An 18,474-nucleotide genomic window follows, 5' to 3' on the forward strand; every position below is an offset into this window, starting at 1 on the left:
ACATTAACTAGTATCCAGATTTGTTGATCTTTGACAACACACAGATGTCTCCTGCACTCTACGGACTTCAAGGTCTGGTAAATGAGTTGAACACCTCTTCAGTTTCCAGCAATGTTAGGTGTTTTCTATATTTCTTTGATTTGATCATTACTATGGCAACTGGAAGAGAGGAAAAAATAATCAAACATCTGGCATAATATTTCAGTCCCAACACCTTCCATAAGCTGTTCCTTGCAATATAAGTGTATGGAATGATGAAAGAGGCAGTGTAGTGTAACAGAAAAGACCATGAATTTTGCAGCAAGAGTCAGCTTTGATTTGATTCCTTGCTCTAAATTTTTAAAATTAGCTTCTTAAACCTGAGAAAGAGACTAAATTTTGTCTCATTTTTTCGTTTGAAATAGAAATAATAATGCCTACTATATAGACTTGGAAAAGTGAGATTGAACAAGAAAACATGTGCAACATGTGGTTCCTAGCTCATAGTAATTGTTCAATAAATAATTGTTATTTTGTGTTATTAATATCTGATAATTCTCAAAGAGATTTGTTTTCTCTGTCTCTCTGTCTGTTGTTACAACAATGCACCTCCTCATGCCATCCCTCATTTACCTATCTATATATTTCCTCTATTAGGCAATGTGTTTCTTCTTAGGCATCATTTTTCCTTGTATTCTAAGCTCCCGCCAATTGAAAAGGTGGGTATTCAGTACCTGTTTATGTAATTTAAAAAATACATGAATACATACATGAACAAAGTTACAACAAAGTTATGGTAAACTTAGAGCACCAAAACTGTAATAGTTTGCATAGGTTAAATTAATTAATGTCAGATTTAGTTGTGAGAGTAATGAAGGCAGCATAAGACATTAATTTATGCATTTTTTCTATTTGGTCTGAAACAAAGACTTATCTGCTATGCTACCTTTTAGTTTTCCTGAGTCAGCAGTCTCAGAAACAGGATCTAAAGGTACAAATGGAAAATTACCACAGCATAGTTTCATTTCCTGCTCTTGAATATCTGGCTGAACTACTTAAGCTTAATTTGTTAAACCCCAGTAAGTACCTATCCCACATGATTTGACTCAGAGATTCTCTTTCGTCCACAGGCAGTCATCTGAGGAGCAGAAAGAAGAGAGCTCCCAAATGCTATGTCTATTCAGGGCCTCTCAAGAACAATGGAATATCATCCTGATTTGGAAAATTTGGATGAAGATGGATATACTCAATTACACTTCGACTCTCGAAGCAATACCAGGATAGCTGTTGTTTCAGAGAAAGGTATATATATATATATATTTTCTAATGTATGCCTTTAGCTCTCCCATTTGAAAAGATCCAAGGGGAGGCTGGGCACAGTGGCTCACGCCTATAATTCCAGCACTTTGGGAGGCCAAGGCAGGTGGATTGACTGAGGTCAGGAGTTTGAGGCTAGCTTGGCTAATGTGGTGAAACCCCGTCTCTACTGAAAACACAAAAATTACCCAGGCATGGTGGCACACACCTGCAGTCCCAGCTACTTGGGAGGTTGAGGCGGGAGAATAATTTGGACTCGGGAAGTGGAGGTTGCAATGAGCCGAGATCACGCCACTGCACTTCAGCCTGGGTGACAGAGCAAGACTCCATCTCTGAAAAAAAAAAAATAAATAAAAACAAACAAACAAACAACAAAACAAAACAAAAAGATATAAGGGGAGAAAACTTGAGAGGCTTGTGATGTGTGCATTTTTATGGATATACTTTTAAAGGGCTTCAGATGTCACTGAAGATAATTTGAATGCACCCTAAACTTTTTTTCATGAAAATTATTCAGTGACCAATTATTAGTATTTAAATTAATTATGTCTGATGGCAGAAAATACAATTTCTATTTTATATAGATATAGACATTTCATCAGTGAGGAATTGGTAATAAGTGGGATAATACACAAAGATAAACGATTTCCGTATGAGTGACTTGTTGCTTGTTTGATAGAAAGGCTAGATTATTGAATGGAGGCCAGGAAACTTAAAGAAGCATATATATGAACAATATGGTTTTTTTGTGGTAAGAGATTAAATTGTTTTTAAACAAAAAACAATTATTGGTATACCAGTGAAGGGAAATATATTAATATATGGTGGATAAAGACATCCCATCGGCAGGACATGAGTCTTAAACAAAAAGTAAATGAAATGAAATAGAAAGAAGGGCTTTGGAGGATCTCTGTATTCACAGAGTGGGTGATTTCGCCTACTCTATGTGACACTTCTATGAAATGTCCTGACAGCTTAGTCTCAGTGGAAAGCAGAAATACATTCTGGTTATGGCAATGTTAATACAAAATTAGTTCCCTGTTTTCTTTGAGAGAGAGAGAGATCATTTGTTGGTTTTGACACCAGAGTTTGCTTTTCTTCTGCTTTCTGATTCTTCACATTGCACAAATATTTTCCTCTCAGTACTGATGTAATTCTTTTCTTGGGCAACCTAGTGAGGAAGGGTGGAAAAAGTGGGTGAGGCAAGAGGTAGGGAGACATGCGCATGTTTATGCATATGTATAGGCAAATGGTATCCTGTAACAACACACCTATAATGTGCTAGCAGTGGCTAAACGAGGTGCTTTTTACGTGTTAGCTCATTTAATTCCCACAATAATCCTTTGAAATATTATTACCCCAGTTTCATAAAGAGGAATAAAAAACAACAAAGGGAGTAATTTGCCCTGAGTCATGCAACAAACACATGAAAAGGGAAAATTACCCTTAGTAATCATTGCTCTCTTCCCAACATTAAGCTATGTCCTCTAAGAATCAGTGGGATTTCAGGGATCCTACTAATGTCGTGACCTGTAGATATCAATGTGGAGCTGAAATTAGGAGCATACAGATATCAAGGCAATGTGCTGAAATTATAATTGAAGAAGAGGTATTCTTACTAGTGGAGAAAAACACAGCGAATCCTTGATGACTAGGTAACCTAGGCAGTGATTAATAATTCACTTTAAAATTTGCCAGTATTTTTTGTTATTGTTGTTTGTGTTTTGTTTTGTTTTTTTTAACAGGGTATCGCTCTGTTGCCCATGCTGCTCTGGAATTCCTGGGCTCAAGCGATCCTCCTGCCACAGCCTCCAGAGTAGATGGGACTACAGGAGCTCACCACCGTGACCAGCTAGTTAAATTTTTTCTTTCTTTCTTTCTTTCTTTTTTTTTTTTTGGTAGGGACAGGGTCTCCCTGTGTTACCCAGGCTGGTCTTGAGCTTCTGGCCTCAAGCAATCCTCCTACCTCTGTCTCCCTTCTGGGATTACAGGTGTGAGCCACTGTGCAAGGCCAGATTTTTGATGAACTGTAGAATTGAAGTGCTCCACCGTCCGTCATTCTCTTCCTTTATTCCATTTCTGCCCCCTCTGGCTCCTCAGGATCTTGTGTTGCATCTCCTCCTTGGCGCCTCATTGCTGTGATTTTGGGAATCCTATGCTTGGTGATACTGGTGATAGCTGTGGTCCTGGGTACCATGGGTGAGTATTTGGTGGAGAAGATCAACAACAACAATAACAACAACAGACAATTTAGTAAGCAATTATTATGTGCCAGGCATTCTTTTAAGGGCTTGACATGCATAATCTACTTTAATTTGTATGTAATCTGGTTTTGTCTGTATTGGGTTGCAGCTGTTAATGCCCATTTCACTTATAAAAGGTGTGAGAGACTGAGAGGTTATTTCACCTTTCCAGGGTTATAAACTAGTTAGTGGTGGGACCATGATTAGAAATTCAGGCGATCTGTCTAAAAAACTCATACTCTTAACTACATTGCTCTCATACCTCCCTTGCATAGCTGGTTTCAAAGCTGTAGAATCCAAAGGATAATAAATTAATGGAAGGAAACACATGGAGCTGAAGAAGAAAGTACAATATAGTGCTGTCTTCCTAATGAAATAAATTCACTAAATGGACATTAAGCTGTTTTTATGAGTCACATTATTTAGGGAACTTATTTCTGATCTTTAATATAAACACCTTTGAATAGACCAGAAATTTCCTGAGGCACTTGGTCTTAAGTCGGTATTTTGTAATGGATGAATTTTTTTTTTAGATTTTATATCACATGCAATCTGTTGTTAAGCACCTTCAGAGAGTCTTCATGACATTCCTTAATTAGTCAGATGCACTTAGTCAAGTGCATTCTATGTTATGTTATAGGTACTGGGCAGTTTCTCAAGGATATCTCATTTTTAAGTAATAGAAGAAAGGTGAAAGATGTTGCTATTTCAAATCTGCCATGGGTCCAGTTGACTCTATGACATTTGCCTCTTGCTGCCTCCCTCGTTCTATTTCTTCTTCTCTACATTCTTTTTTCTTTTTAACTATACCTCCATTATGAAAGTTATTTATTTCTTTTCATCTATTTTATCAATCATCTTTACTTCTCCACAGCAATATATCATCTATTTATCATTAATCAATAATATATTCTTTTATTCCAATAACATATGGGTTTCGGGATTTTCATTTTCAAACACAAAAGAATGACTTTTTTTCTGTCACTGTTATTGTTGGGATATGAAGCTATTTGGAGACCCAATTCAGGAAGAAACTCATTGGAGAATGGCTACTTTCCATCAAGAAATAAAGAGAACCACAGTCAACCCACACAATCACCTTTAGAAGAGAGTGTGACTCCTACCAAAGCTGTCAAAACCACAGGCAAGGGCATAAAGGATGGAATCTTGATTCAAGAGGGTTAATTGTTGGTGCTGAGGCCTGGGGCAGGGGTGTAAGGAAAATATGCTTAGATTCAATGATTGTACATTTAAGGCAAGCACACATATTAGTATTAACTTAGTGTAATATATCCCTGTCATATATACAAAAAGATGAAATTATAAGTACTCTATGCACTTGGCTGAACAGTTCTAAATTGGACTTTATTAATTTTTAAAATCAGTAACCAATTTATCACTGGCTATGTGTTTAGATCTAGAGGAGATCATATAATTTAATACAAATAAAAGAAAAGTGTTCTCTCCCCTTACAGAATTGACATTTTTAATGCGATACAGTTAGAATAGAAAATATGACATTAGAAAGGAAGAATGACAGGGAGAAAGGAAAGAATGGAAAATGTTGCCAAGAATAAAGAAGCTATATTAAAAATATACAAAAGAGGTGGACCTAATACACATGTTCCTGAAAACTCATCAAATTTCTTTAATCATACAATTTCATTTACTTAATTACAATTCTATATATACTTGACCTTTACTTCTAATTGCATCATAATTGACTATGACTTAATGTTTTCACTTCAGTTTTTCATCTCTGGACCCACACCTCCTCACTATTTTTATTAAGTAGCTAATAACATATAAGAGAGATAGTGTGTAATATGAATAACTGACCTATACCTTTTTCATTTGGAAAGTCACATTCTGAAATAGATCTTACATCATAAAATAAGTTAAGTAACAATATGAAATTGCTGTGTACCTCAATGATTGATTGTGAGTGGAATTATTTTAAGGAGTTATTAAGGAGAAAGGTAGTTTTGAGCTAAATTAGAAGGAATAGAAGACAAAATCAAGAAAAAAAGGATGGTTGGCTGCCTAAAATACTATTTATAACTAATTCATTTTTAAATTCTAAATGAATAGGAAGATTTGAATGTATTCTCATCTGTAAAATCATATCACTGTAGTTTGAATTGAAAATGAAATATAATAATGGCAACTCATTGGTTATTTCATAAGTGTCCTTAAGATGAATGGTGTTCATACTAAAAGAGTGAATTGGTGTGCTATGAACCTCATGGTACTAATCTTTTATTTCCAGGGGTTCTTTCCAGCCCTTGTCCTCCTAATTGGATTATATATGAGAAGAGCTGTTACCTATTCAGCCCGTCACTAAATTCCTGGGATGGAAGTAAAAGACAATGCTCACAACTGGGCTCTAATCTCATAAAGATAGACAGCTCAAAGGAATTGGTAAGTGTAAACTTCTGTTGTAATTATCTGTGGTCTGTATCCAGAAGGAAAATAGAGGGAAATTCCAGGTAATGACAATTTTTCCTAAAATGAAGTCTTTTTTTTTTTTTTTTTTTTTTTTTTTTTTGAGGCAGAGTCTTACTCTGTTGCCCAAGTTGGAGTGCAATGAAGCCTCAACATCCCAGGCTCAAGGGATCCTCCCACCTCAGCCTCCTGACTAGTTAGGACTAGAGGGGGCACCACTATGCTCATCTAATTTTTTTTTTTTTGTATTTTTCGTAGAGATGGAGTTTCTCCATATTGTCTAGGCTCGTGTCAAACTCCTGGGCACAAGCAATCTGCCCATCTTGATCTCCCAAATTGTTGGGATTACAGGTGGAGGCCACCACACTCGGCCAAAAGTCATTTTTAATATCTCTATAGTTATAATCACAGCATGCCTTAAGCACATAAAGTGCATAATATATACTTTTATTTTTATTTTAACTAATTTTATTTATTTATTTTTAACTAATTAAAAAAAAAAACAACTGTGTTTCACCTTAAAACAAATCCTTTCAAACACACTCCATGTATGCGTGACTGCAATAATCAGGCCATTACCCGTTTTTGTGCGTTTGTATTTCAATTGTTACATTTGGTGGAGTAAAGTAGAAAATTCTCCTTCTTGTCATCATAATTATCAAGAAAATGGCAACAATGATAATATATGTTTAGAAATTATTTACTCTTTGCAAGATACTGGGAAAGGCAAAGAGGGTTAAAAAATAACCCTGCTATCACAGGACACATATAATCTTTTAAGTAAAAAAAAAGCAACTCAGCAGCTATTAAAAGTTAAATATCTGGCATGGGCAATAAATGCTATCGGAGTTTAAAGAGATCCCCGTGTTCCTAAGAAGTTTTCAGAAAAAGTGGCACTTGAATGAAGGGTAGAGCTTAGATGAGGTACGAGAAGGGGTTTATAGGAAACATTCTACATTATAAATCTAAACCAGTCTGTAACTTCTACATCTACTTTCACTATTCTCATTTTGTTTTTGTTTCTCTAATGTCTTACCCAGTAGTAATAATTTATATTAAAATTAATGGAACTACATGTATGGCAAAGAAAGAGTATTGGGTTACAAGTCTATCTGACTTTTAGGCCAGCCTATAATTGAAAATAAATTGTTATAGATTTGTAAACAATTCAGATATCTTCGCTGAATCTCAGATTACTTATTCATAAAATATGCTGTTGGACTAAATCATTTTTAAGTTGTTACCTAACTCTGAGAAGTATTTCTTTTTTTTTTTTTTTTTGAGACGGAGTCTCGCTCTGTCGCCCGGGCTGGAGTGCAGTGGCCGGATCTCAGCTCACTGCAAGCTCCTCCTCTCGGGTTCACGCCATTCTCCTGCCTCAGCCTCCCGAGTAGCTGGGACTACAGGCACCCGCCACTTCACCCGGCTAGTTTTTTGTATTTTTTAGTAGAGACGGGGTTTCACCGTGTTAGCCAGGATGGTCTCCATCTCCTGACCTGGTGATCCGCCCGTCTCGGCCTCCCAAAGTGCTGGGATTACAGGCTTGAGCCACCGCGCCCGGCCTGAGAAATATTTCTTAACAAAAGTAGCGTCAATTTATTTCCTCAATTGGAGGAGAAGACAGTGGCTAATCATCCATGAAAACTGCCTAGGGGGCCTGTCATCTGGGATTTTGTCAGATAGGTTGAATGGAGGCAGTACAATCTTCACATTATAGATCTATTCTTTTGGAAAATTAAATGATAATTACTTTAAATAAATAAGATAGGCCTTTTGAGACATTCAATGACAGGTTGATGTCAGGTTAGGCATGCATTCTTTACCAAAGTGATTCGATCAGCTGTCTTTTTCTCAGTGTCCATGATAATGGTCTCTCTCTCTCTCTCTCTCTTTGTTATATATTTGTATATGTTTTGTTACAGGGATTTATAGTAAAACAAGTGTCTTCCCAACCTGATAATTCATTTTGGATAGGCCTTTCTCGGCCCCAGACTGAGGTACCATGGCTCTGGGAAGATGGATCAACATTCCCTTCTAACCTGTAAGTGTATGGACAGACAATGCTTCATCCTCTTTCTCAGAGAGGTTTCCACCTCATCTATGAAAACCTCTGTCAAGCAGCTAAGAACCTGACTTGCTGACCATATATGAGAAAGAGAGAGAGAAAGATACAGAAGAAGAGAAATAGTGAGCTACAACAAAAGGAGAAAGATGAGGAGAACCTTAGAGTGAAAAGGAGCGAGGCCATCTAGCAGCATCAACACAGCTGTTCTTCTAGTTTTCTTACCAGGGAGGCAACCAACATGTTTGAAGTTGTCCAGGCAAGGAGCAGTCACTGTCAGTCAGTGTAAACCCCTGGTTAAGAACATGGGCTTTGAAGCCAGACCTCAGTTTGAACAGAACAGAAAGTTACTCTTGGCCGGGTGCGGTGGCTCACACCTGTAATCCCAGCACTTTGGGAGGCCCAGGTGGGTGGATCACTTGAGGTCAGGAGTTTGAGACCAGCCTGACCAACATGGTGAAACCCCATCTTCACTAAAAAATGAGCCGGTGTGGTGGCATTTGCCAGAAATCCCAGCTACTCGGGAGGCTGAGGCAGGAGAAATGCTTGGACCTGGGAGATGGAGGTTGCAGTGAGCTGAGATTGCACCACTGCACTCCAGCCTGGATGACAGAGTGAGACTCCAGTGAGACTCCAACTCAAAAAAAAGGAAGGAAGGAAGGAAGGAAGGAAGGAAGGAAGGAAGGAAGGAAGGAAGGAAGGAAGGAAGGAAGGAAGGAAGGAAGGGTACTTTCCTCTTAGAATTGTGAGATGGGTATAAAAGTAAAATAATTTAGCACAGTGTCTTGTACATAGTTAATGAGCGATATTATTAAGTTAAAAAGCAACCACATTTTCACATTTTGCATTTTAAAAAGATATTTTAAACGTATTTCACATTTGCATGATTATACATTATTCCTTATTATGTGTTAGTCTTTGTCACTGCAGTTGTCATTCATTTGCTTTTTAATGTGGGGAAAAGAAAGAGATCAGCCTGTTACTGTGTCTATATAGAAAGAAGTAGACATAAGAGACTCCATTTTGTTCTGTATTTGAGATGCTGTTAATCTGTGACCCTACTCCCAACCTTGTCCTTGCAAGAGATATGTGCTGTGGTAACTCAAGGTTTAATGGATTTTGGGCGTGCAGGGTGTGTCTTTGTTCCTAGAAAAGCTAGGTATTGTCCAAGGTTTATCTCCATGTGATAGGATGAAACAATGCCGCTAAAAGGTTTATCTCAAGGCACAGGATTTTCCTTTAAACTTATTCATGTCACAGAGATCCTTGTTCTTATGTCTTACTGCTGATTTCCTCCCTAAAAACGATCCTATTGTCCTGCCACTCCCTTATCTTTAAGATTATCTATAAATACTAAGGGAACTCAGAGACCGGTGCCGGCGTGGGTCCTCTGTAAGCTGAGCGCCGGTCCCCTGGGCCCCCGCTTTTCTTTCTCTATACTTTGTCTCTGTGTCTTATTTCTTTTCTCAAGTCTCTCGTTCTGCCTTACGAGAAACACCCACAGGTGTGGAGGGGCAGGCCGCCCCTTCATTTAATATCTGCAGAATATGAAATATGTCCCTTTTAAGTTCTTATTATTAGTGTGTGTGTGTGCACACACCTGTGTGTGTTTTTTCATCTCAGTAGGAGTACGGTTCGATTTAGTTTTTCAAAGAAAATAACTTTTGACTTTGTTGACTCTGCCTCTTTTTATTATTTCTTTCATTAACTTTGATTCTAGTCTGTATTACTTCCTTCCATCTAATTTATTTTTATTTTATTTTATTTTATCTTTTTGAGACAGAGTCTTGCTCTATTGCCCAGGCTGGAGTGCAGTGGCGATCTTGGCTCACTGCCAGCTCTGCCTCCTGGATTCACGCCATTCTCCTGCCTCAGCCTCCCAAGTAGCTGGGACTACAGGCTCCCACCACCACGCCTGGCTAATTTTTTGTATTTTTAGTAGAGACGGGGTTTCACTGTGCTAGCCAGGATGGTCTCAATCTCCTAACCTAATTTATTTGTTTTATATTTGCTATTCCATCTCAAACTTCTTGTATTGGGTGCTTGACTCATGAATTTAAGCCTTTCTTTATCTCAAGTATGTAGATTTAAAGGCTATAATTTTAATGTATTTTCATTGTCATTCAGTTCAAAATACTTTCTGATTTCCACTGTGAGTTGCTCTTTGACCCAGGAGTTATTTAGAAATGTATTTCTTAATTTACAAACTTATGTGTTTCTAGTTATCTCTTTGTTTTGGGTTTCAGGCTTAGTTCCACTGTGATCAGAGACCATGCTCCACGTGCTTGTAGTTCTGTGATTTTTACGTGCTTCTTCCTCTTTCCATATGAAAAGAATTGTGTTGAAATCTGCTGCGATTCTACTTATAGTTCTGTAAACATTTGATTCGATGTGTTGAAGCCGTGTTATCAGGCACATAAAGATGTAGAATTGTTACTTTTTTCCCTTTCTTTCCTCCTTTTTGGACTGATTTAACACCTTTTCTTATTTTTTTCTTTTCATTTGTAATGTGCTCTTTCATGTCTTTTACATCTCTTTTACTAATCTTTTAGTAGTTTTCCTAGGAATTACACATGTATACTTCACTCATCAAAGACTAATATTAACTGACATTTTTATGTTCTTCCTGACCAATATAAAAATCATAGAGCATTCCTTTACTCTGTTGACTCAATTTATATGCTATTATATTAATGTATTTATTTTTATTTATTTATTTTTATTTTATCTCCCAGGCTGGAGTGCAGTGGTGCAATCTTGGCTCACTGCAACCTCTGCCTCCTGGGTTCAAGCGATTCTCCCATTTCAGCCTCCAGAGTAGCTGGGACTACAGCCACGCCTCCAGCTAGGTGTGGTGGCCTGCGCCTGTAATCCCAGCTACTCAGAGATTGAGGCACCAGAATTGCTTCAACCCGGGAGGTTGTAGTGAACTGAGATTGCGCCACAGCACTCCAGCCTGGGTGACTGAGCCAGACTCAGTCTAAAACAAACAGACAAAAATAGCCCTTGGGCCGGGCACAGTGATTCACGTCTATAATCCCAGAACTCTGGGAGGCCGAGGTGGGCGGATCACTTGAGGTCAGGAGTTCGATACCAGCTTGACCAAGATGGTGAAACCGCATCACTACAAAAAAAAAAAAAAAAAAAAAAAAACCCACAAAAATTAGAAATGGCGGTGCACAGCAGATTTATGCAGTTAGTATTCATTTCAATTTGTCCACATATTTATGATTTTACTTGTTTATTTCTTCCTTTCCAACTGCACATTTCAGGTATTTTTTCTTATGGCTGATATTTCCAATAAGTATAGGATTAGAGGTTGGTTGTTTTTCCTCTCAGCCACTCAAATATATTATTCCACTGTTTCCTATTTTTTATTGTTGTTTTTGAGAGGTCTGTTTGAAGGTAATACATGTTACTGAAAAATTCTCAACCATACTTGCTTCGTATTTTGCTTTGAACCATCTTTTTTCCCTTCTCCTGGAATCTCAGTTACATTCATTACAGACCCGTTGACACCATCCTATATGTTTCTTTTGCTTTTTCCTGTGTTTTCATTCTTTTTAAGCTTTTTGCTCCAATCTATGTAATTACCTTTCACATATCTTCCAGTTCATCTATTTTTTCTCATCTGTGGCTAATCTACTGTTAAATGCCTCTATTAAATTTTTTATTTTGTTTGGTGACATTTTCAGTTTTATAATTTTAGTTCGGTTCTTTCTCAAATCTATTATTTCAACACTTATACTTCTATTTTTTCTTCCAACATTCTTGGTGTTATCTTTTAACTTTCAGAATACACTAACCATAGTTGTTTTAGCTTGTGTCTAATAATTCCAATTTCCTATATGTATCTGTTTCTGTTTTTTTTCCTATTTTTGTTTTGTGTTGATTAGTTTTCTTTTATGTCAGATTGCTTTTTATAGGGTTGTTAACATTGTATCTTAAAATCTTTGCAGAATTAATTTGAAGTGTTTTTTCATTTGCCTCTATTCTCACCACCGGGTCTGTTCACCCAATAGTGTGAACAGTACAAACCACTGAGTATAATCACTTAACTGTTTTACTTCTACTAGGCTATGTACAGTGAATTTATTAACAATCAGCCAAATGTATTTTCTACTTTTTTATAGCACTTGTTTGTCTTGATTTTTCTTTTGCCATTTTAAATGTATGGCTAGAGGACTCTTTCTGTAATCACAAGCAGGCCCAAGTTAACATTTTGATATGTTTATGTTACTAGTCTTTGATTTTCTGGGTGGCATTTATTTAATCTAGCTGTGTCTATGCCCCCAAAACACTTAGAGATCAAGGAAAATTTTGAAGGAATGATGCTGGTCAGAGTTCTCCCTGAGGTCTGAATCTAAGTAGTTAATCTTAGCCTTAGTCATCTCTAAGGCAAAGTTTTCTCAATCTTCCAACCTCAGGGTCAAGAAGGAGAGATAGATACCCAGGACGAAGCGTGCCAAGTCATAGCTTTTGCACTGAGGCTCAGTGATGCTCTTTGAGCTTGACTAATTAACACTGCTGCTTCAGGAGACTGAAGACCAAATTGAACAGGACCATACTTCCATTTACCAGTGTTGATTTCCATAACTGTCAAGCATTGTATTGTAATGTAATTCTCCTTCCAGGATACATTAAAATATGCAGAGTTGTTTGCGCTGCCTTTAAATGGCCTGGGCATCTCTGATTCTTTTTTTAGTTCTAGAACCCTTTCAGCATTAATGCTTCTGCTTGGTCTATTCATTAAGTACATCCAGCAATAATTTCATTAAACTGTTGCTTGATTTGATAAAGAAACATTTAAGTAATAGGCTGAAAGATATATAACGAACTTTTTATAGAATATTAAATAATTTTCCTTCTTTGTCAGGAACTTTTTTTTAAGTTTAAGCAGCTAGTAGTATTTCTTGAAAAAAATTAAGTTATTTTCCTGCCTTAATAGTGGACACTATTCATTTAACCACTTGAGATTCACAACAATTTAGATTTAAGCCTCCTTTTCCAATAATAGAAACACTTCAGAAATCTTTTCACCGATATCCTTACTAATTTATTTGAGCGTCCTGTAGACGGTATTCCTTAACATTTGTTCTAATTACCTCACTGTATTCTATTTTAACAGATTTCAGATCAGAACCACAGCTACCCAAGAAAACCCATCTCCAAATTGTGTATGGATTCATGTGTCAGTCATTTATGACCAACTGTGTAGTCTGCCTTCATATAGTATTTGTGAGAAGAAGTTTTCAATGTAAGGGGAAGGGTGGAGGAGGAGAGAGAAATATGTGAGCTAGTAAGGAGGACAGAAAAAGGAACAGAGAAGAGTAGCAGCTGAGGTCAAAATAAATGCAGAAAATATTTAGCGAGCTTGGCAAACTGTAATCTTAACCAAGAAATTGAAGGGAGAGGCTGTGATTTCTGTATTTGTTGACCTACAAGTAGGCCAGTGTTATTGTTCTACTTACTAAATCCCTGGACATGGAATCAGGGCAGCTAAGCTTGAATTTTTTTTTTTTTTTGAGATAGGGTCTCACGTTGTCACCCAGGCTGGAGTGCGGTGGCACAATCTTGGCTCACTGCAGCCATCTCTTGCCTCAGCCCCCCCAAGTAGCTGGGACTACAGGTGCATGCCACTGTGCCAGGCTAATTTTTGGTGTGTTTTTGTAGAGACTGGATTTTGCCATGTTGACCAAGCTGAAGCTGGTCTTGAACTCCTGGGCTCAAGTGATCTGTCCACCTTGGCCTTCTAAAGTGCTGGGATTACAGACGTAAGCCACCACACCCGGCACCAAGCTTGAATTTTCATTCTGCCATTGACTTGGCATTTACCTGGGGTAAACCATAAGCAAGTCTTAATTTCTGGCTCCATCAGAGTTGTTTTTGTGCTTAACAATGCCATTGATGCATATGGTGTGTTGCCATGATTTGACCCTCAACTTCTAGCAGTATATCAGATATGAACAGAAGGTGAAATATATTTCTGAATAGTTAAATGAAAAAATGGGTAAAAATCTTCACCACAATCAGAGCGATTTTATTATTTTCATCGATCTGATCATAATTATGATTATCATCTTTAAAAAGCAGGAACTCTTACTTTTTCTTTATCAATTAAATAACCCAGAGAGTACGTCTGCCGTATCTCTAATAGAATCTTGTATAATATGGAATTGTAGGGAAACTGCTGTCATAGGAAAGTTTTCTGCTTTTTAAATACAAAAATACATAGAAATACATAAAATCTGATGATGAATATAAAAAAGTAACCAATCTCATTGGAACAAGTGTTAACATTTTGGAATATGAAACATGTTTTATTAGTTTTGTGATGTACTGTTTTATAATTTTGACTTTTTTCATTAATTACTGTAAAATGGTATTATTGGAATGAAACTATATTTCCTCATGTGCTGATCTGTCTTTTTTTTTTCATACTTTCCCACTGGTGCTATTTTTATTTCCAATGGATATTTCTATATTACTGGTGAGGCATTTACAGTCCTCTAATGTTGATTAATATGTGAAAAGAAATTGTACCAATGTCACTAAATTATTCACTTTAAAATGGCTGTTTTTATGTTATGTGCATTTCATTTCAATAAAAAAAAACTCTTATCAAAAAACCCCTGGCCTCTAAATTATGTGCCTGTGTGTCACAATCACTATCACAATTTGCCCTTTCCCCAAAAATGATGATGAATTTGGTATGGCTGGAGTGGATATTTACAGTAGATATTTTGATATTAAAGCATTAATTCGAGATCTTAAAAATTTAAAAAACCTAAGATAAAGATTTTTGTGAGGTTTACTATTGTTGTTTAATATGCAAATTTATGTTTTCATTATTTAAAAAAATGTAGAAAGGGAAGAGATAGACAGATGCAGCAAACCACCATGGCACATGTATACCTATGTAACAAACCTGCACGTTCTGCACATGTATCCCAGAACTTAAAGTACAATTAAAAATAAATACATAAATAAATAAATGATGTAATATATAATAAACATAAAAGAAAAGGAGGAGATAGATCAGGCTGAGAACATGAGTATGGTTAAGTGTTTTAAGTAGTTAAGGCTTAGGATGGAGTTTGGAAGAGATACCTAGTATTTTAATTTTGGTTTTTTTGTGATTCATTCCTCCCGGGTCCTCAGGATATAGTGGATGAGTCAAGAAATTATGGTAATCAAGGTAAATAACTGGATGCTGAAGATCCAGCTGTACTAATCTAGGACGGGACAGGCAACCTAACCCATGACGTGGGTTATCATGAATGTGAGGGTGTAAAGTAAAATTGCTCTAGGTTGTGCAAGACATAGAGTACCTGACGTGTTGAGATATGTTTATATCACAGCTTATATGGAAATATATGTGAATAAACAGAAAACATACACACTTTTCCAAGAGACAGAAAAGGTGAAATAGCTGCTAGCTGAACCTCAGTTGAAAAGTTAAATTCGAGATGAGTAATGATCACACCAGGAGACATGCTGAGGGGCCACCATGTTCATATGTCTGGATTACAGCAATAATTTTTGAAGTAGTATCTGAGCCTTCACCCTTGTCCTCTACAGTCTATTTTCAAACAAATCAGAGTGAGGCTATTACATTTAAATAAAATCATGTCGGTTCTCTACTGAAAATTCTCATCAACTTCTCATGTATCTAAGAGTAAAAACAAAACAACTCAAAAATGAAATACCTTTGTAATTATAAGAAGCTACATATTCTGGTCTTCTTAACTTTGAGCTAAACTCCTACTTCCTTTATCTTTACTCATCGCACTCAGGACGCTGGCTTCTCTGTTGTTTCTCAAGCATGTCAGGCGTGCTTCCACCTCAAGGTACTGGTGATTCTTATCTCCTTTACCTGAATGATTCTTACCTGACAAAGCTGCAGGACCTGGTCTCTCACCTCTTTCCCATCTCTGCACAAACATGAGCTTCTTAATGATGCTTACTCAGATAACTCTAAAGTTACCAACCCTTTCTCCCTACATACTTCATCTCCCTTACCTCTGTTTATTTACCATAGCATTTATTATAGTCTAATATACTGTACTATTTACTTATTAGTTTGGTGCAAAATTGTGGTTTTTGCCATTGGAAGTAATGGCAAAAACCGCAATTACTTTTACACCAGACTGATACTTATTATCTTTCTTATATATCATCTGTTTTTCCCCATAGAATATAGTCTCTAAAAGGACTGACAGCTTTGCTGTACATGGATGTATACAAGAGTCTGAGAATAGTACTTGCCATATAGTCGATAGTCAAAAACATTCTTATTTTTGAAAAAAAAAACTTTTAAGGAAAAGTAGTATAAATGTTAATTTGGGTTGATTATCAAAAATTATTAGTAATATACTTGAATAACCAAAACTTGGGAAATAGTTCTAATTGCTATTTTATGAGAATCATAATTACAGGAACCTCCTAAGTGCCTTTTTTTCTGATCCCAGCTGTTGTAATTTTTAACCCTCTATCTGTTTTATTCACATATGGGCTTTACATAACTTCATCTTCACAATTTTGACTACCTTCTCTTTTATATGGCTCTCTGATATCCAACCCAATGCAAACAAACAAATAATTTTTGATTTCCTACTTCTTACAAGGCACTGTGCAACAGGAAGATACTTTTATTTTTATTTATGTATTTTTTATTTCAACAGCTTTTGGGGTACAAGAGGTTTTTGGTTACATGGATGAATTATATAGTTGTGAATTCTGTTTGTAATGCACCTGTCAGTCACCTGAGTAGTGTACATTGTACCCAATATGTAGTTTTTAAAATCCCTCCCCCTCCCTTTTCACCTCCTGCTTCTGAGTCATATCACTCTGTATGGATTTGCCTACTCATAGCTTAACTTCCACTTGCAAGTCAGAACATACAGTTTTTGGTTTTCCACTCCTGACTTACTTAGAATAATGGCCTCCAGCTCTAACCAAGGTACTGCAAAAGACATTATTTCATTACTTTTTATGGTTGAGTGGTATTCCATGGTGTATATACACCACATTTTCTTTATCCAGTCATTGGTTAATAGGCACTTAGGTTGGTCCCCTATCTTTGCAATTGTGAATTCGGTTGCCATAATCATACACGTGCAAGTGTCTTTTTCGTATACAATGACTTATTTGGGGGTAGATACCTAGTAGCAGGATTGCTGGATTGAATGGTGTATCTACTTTTAGTTCTTTAAGGAATCTTCACACTGCTTTCCATGGACGTTGCACATGGGACATTTACATTCCCACCAGCAGTGTATAAGCATTTGCTTTTCACCATATCCATGCCAACATCTATTTTTTTTTTTTTGACTTTTTAATAACAACCATTATTGTAGGAGTAAGATGGTATCTCACTGTGGTTTTAATTTGTATTTCCCTGATAATTAGTAATGTTGAGCATTGTTTCATGTTTGTGTATCTTCTTTTGAGAAATGTCTTATGTATGTCCCTTGCTCACTTTTTGATGGGATTTTTTTTTTTTCTTGCTGATTTGTTTGAGATCCTAGTAGATTCTGGATATTAGTCCTTTGTTGAATGCATAGTTTGCAAATATTTTGTCTCATTCTGTGGGTTGTCTACTCTGATTATTTATTTTGCTGTGCAGAAGCTTTTTAGTTTCATGAGGTCCCATTTATTTATTTTCATTTTTGTTGCATTTGCATTTGGAGTATTAGTTATAAATTTTTGCATAGGCTAATGTCCAGAAGAGTTTTTCTAACGTAATCTTCTGTGATTTTTATGGTTTCAGTTCTTAGATTTAAGTCTTTGATCCATCTAGAGTTGATTTTTGTATAACGCAAGAGATTGGGATCCAGTTTCATTCTTCTACATGTGGCTTGCCAGTCTTTTCAGCACCATTTATTAAATAGGTTTATGTTTTTGCATGCTTCAACAAAGATCAGTTGGATGTTAAGTATTTGGCTTTCTTTTTCACGGCAGGGAGTTAACGTTTTATTTTAAATGCTTGCATAACTTCAATACCCAGGTTGTGGCAAAATCAAGACACGTGTAAAATATGCTACATTAGATTCCCCAAAGGTACTAAAAAGTACAGTAAAATTAACCCTTCCATTACAGGAAAAGTATGACACAAATAATATAAAATGAAAAGGTGACGCTGGTTTCCTGAGATGCAATTTACTCTTTATAAACAGGGTCCACAGGTCCAGGCTGCAGCCTGCGGCAACAGGAAGCAAAGACTGCCATTTTGTTCTGGACGACCTGGTACTGAAAATCAGCCGGTAATGCCCCTCTGGCCTCTCAGACACCATACACTGCCTAAATAACTAGAGCTCTGGAAATAGTAAACAAGAAAGTGATTTCCATGGGGGAAATTTTAAATAACATGCACATGGGACAAGCCATAGAAAGTTTGTCAAGTTAAATTTGGTACATAATTGTGTT

General features: G+C 36.6%; 1 protein-coding gene across 6 annotated transcripts; it reads left to right on the forward strand.

Annotated features, from left to right (window-relative positions):
* Window positions 1-28: 28 nt before the first annotated feature.
* On the forward strand, window positions 29-18,473 carry CLEC7A (C-type lectin domain containing 7A). 6 transcript variants are annotated; one of them, XM_037995152.2, is made up of 7 exons: window positions 29-72; window positions 1,110-1,281; window positions 3,397-3,495; window positions 4,546-4,683; window positions 5,809-5,960; window positions 7,907-8,025; window positions 13,175-15,284. In XM_037995152.2, exons 2-7 carry the CDS (start codon window positions 1,152-1,154, stop codon window positions 13,305-13,307), a joined length of 771 nt encoding a protein of 256 aa, XP_037851080.1. In that variant the 5' UTR covers window positions 29-72; window positions 1,110-1,151; the 3' UTR covers window positions 13,308-15,284. The 6 variants fall into 6 exon arrangements, with proteins under 6 accessions (XP_037851080.1, XP_007965785.1, XP_072876562.1 ...); XM_007967594.3 differs by lacking the exons at window positions 29-72; window positions 13,175-15,284 and adding an exon at window positions 18,225-18,473 and having other exon boundaries at window positions 988-1,281; XM_073020461.1 differs by lacking the exon at window positions 29-72 and having other exon boundaries at window positions 994-1,281; window positions 13,720-15,288.
* Window position 18,474: the final 1 nt, after the last annotated feature.

The sequence above is a fragment of the Chlorocebus sabaeus genome, chromosome 11, assembly GCF_047675955.1.
Source record: "Chlorocebus sabaeus isolate Y175 chromosome 11, mChlSab1.0.hap1, whole genome shotgun sequence".
Taxonomy (NCBI): Eukaryota; Metazoa; Chordata; class Mammalia; order Primates; family Cercopithecidae; genus Chlorocebus; species Chlorocebus sabaeus.

Coding starts and splice junctions, on each gene's coding strand:
- CLEC7A (XM_037995152.2), top strand. CDS start 1,152: ATGTCTATTCAGGGCCTCTCAAGAACAATGGAATATCATCCTGATTTG. Junction 4,684..5,808: donor CAAAGCTGTCAAAACCACAG/GCAAGGGCATAA, acceptor TTTTATTTCCAG/GGGTTCTTTCCAGCCCTTGT. Junction 8,026..13,174: donor TCAACATTCCCTTCTAACCT/GTAAGTGTATGG, acceptor CTATTTTAACAG/ATTTCAGATCAGAACCACAG.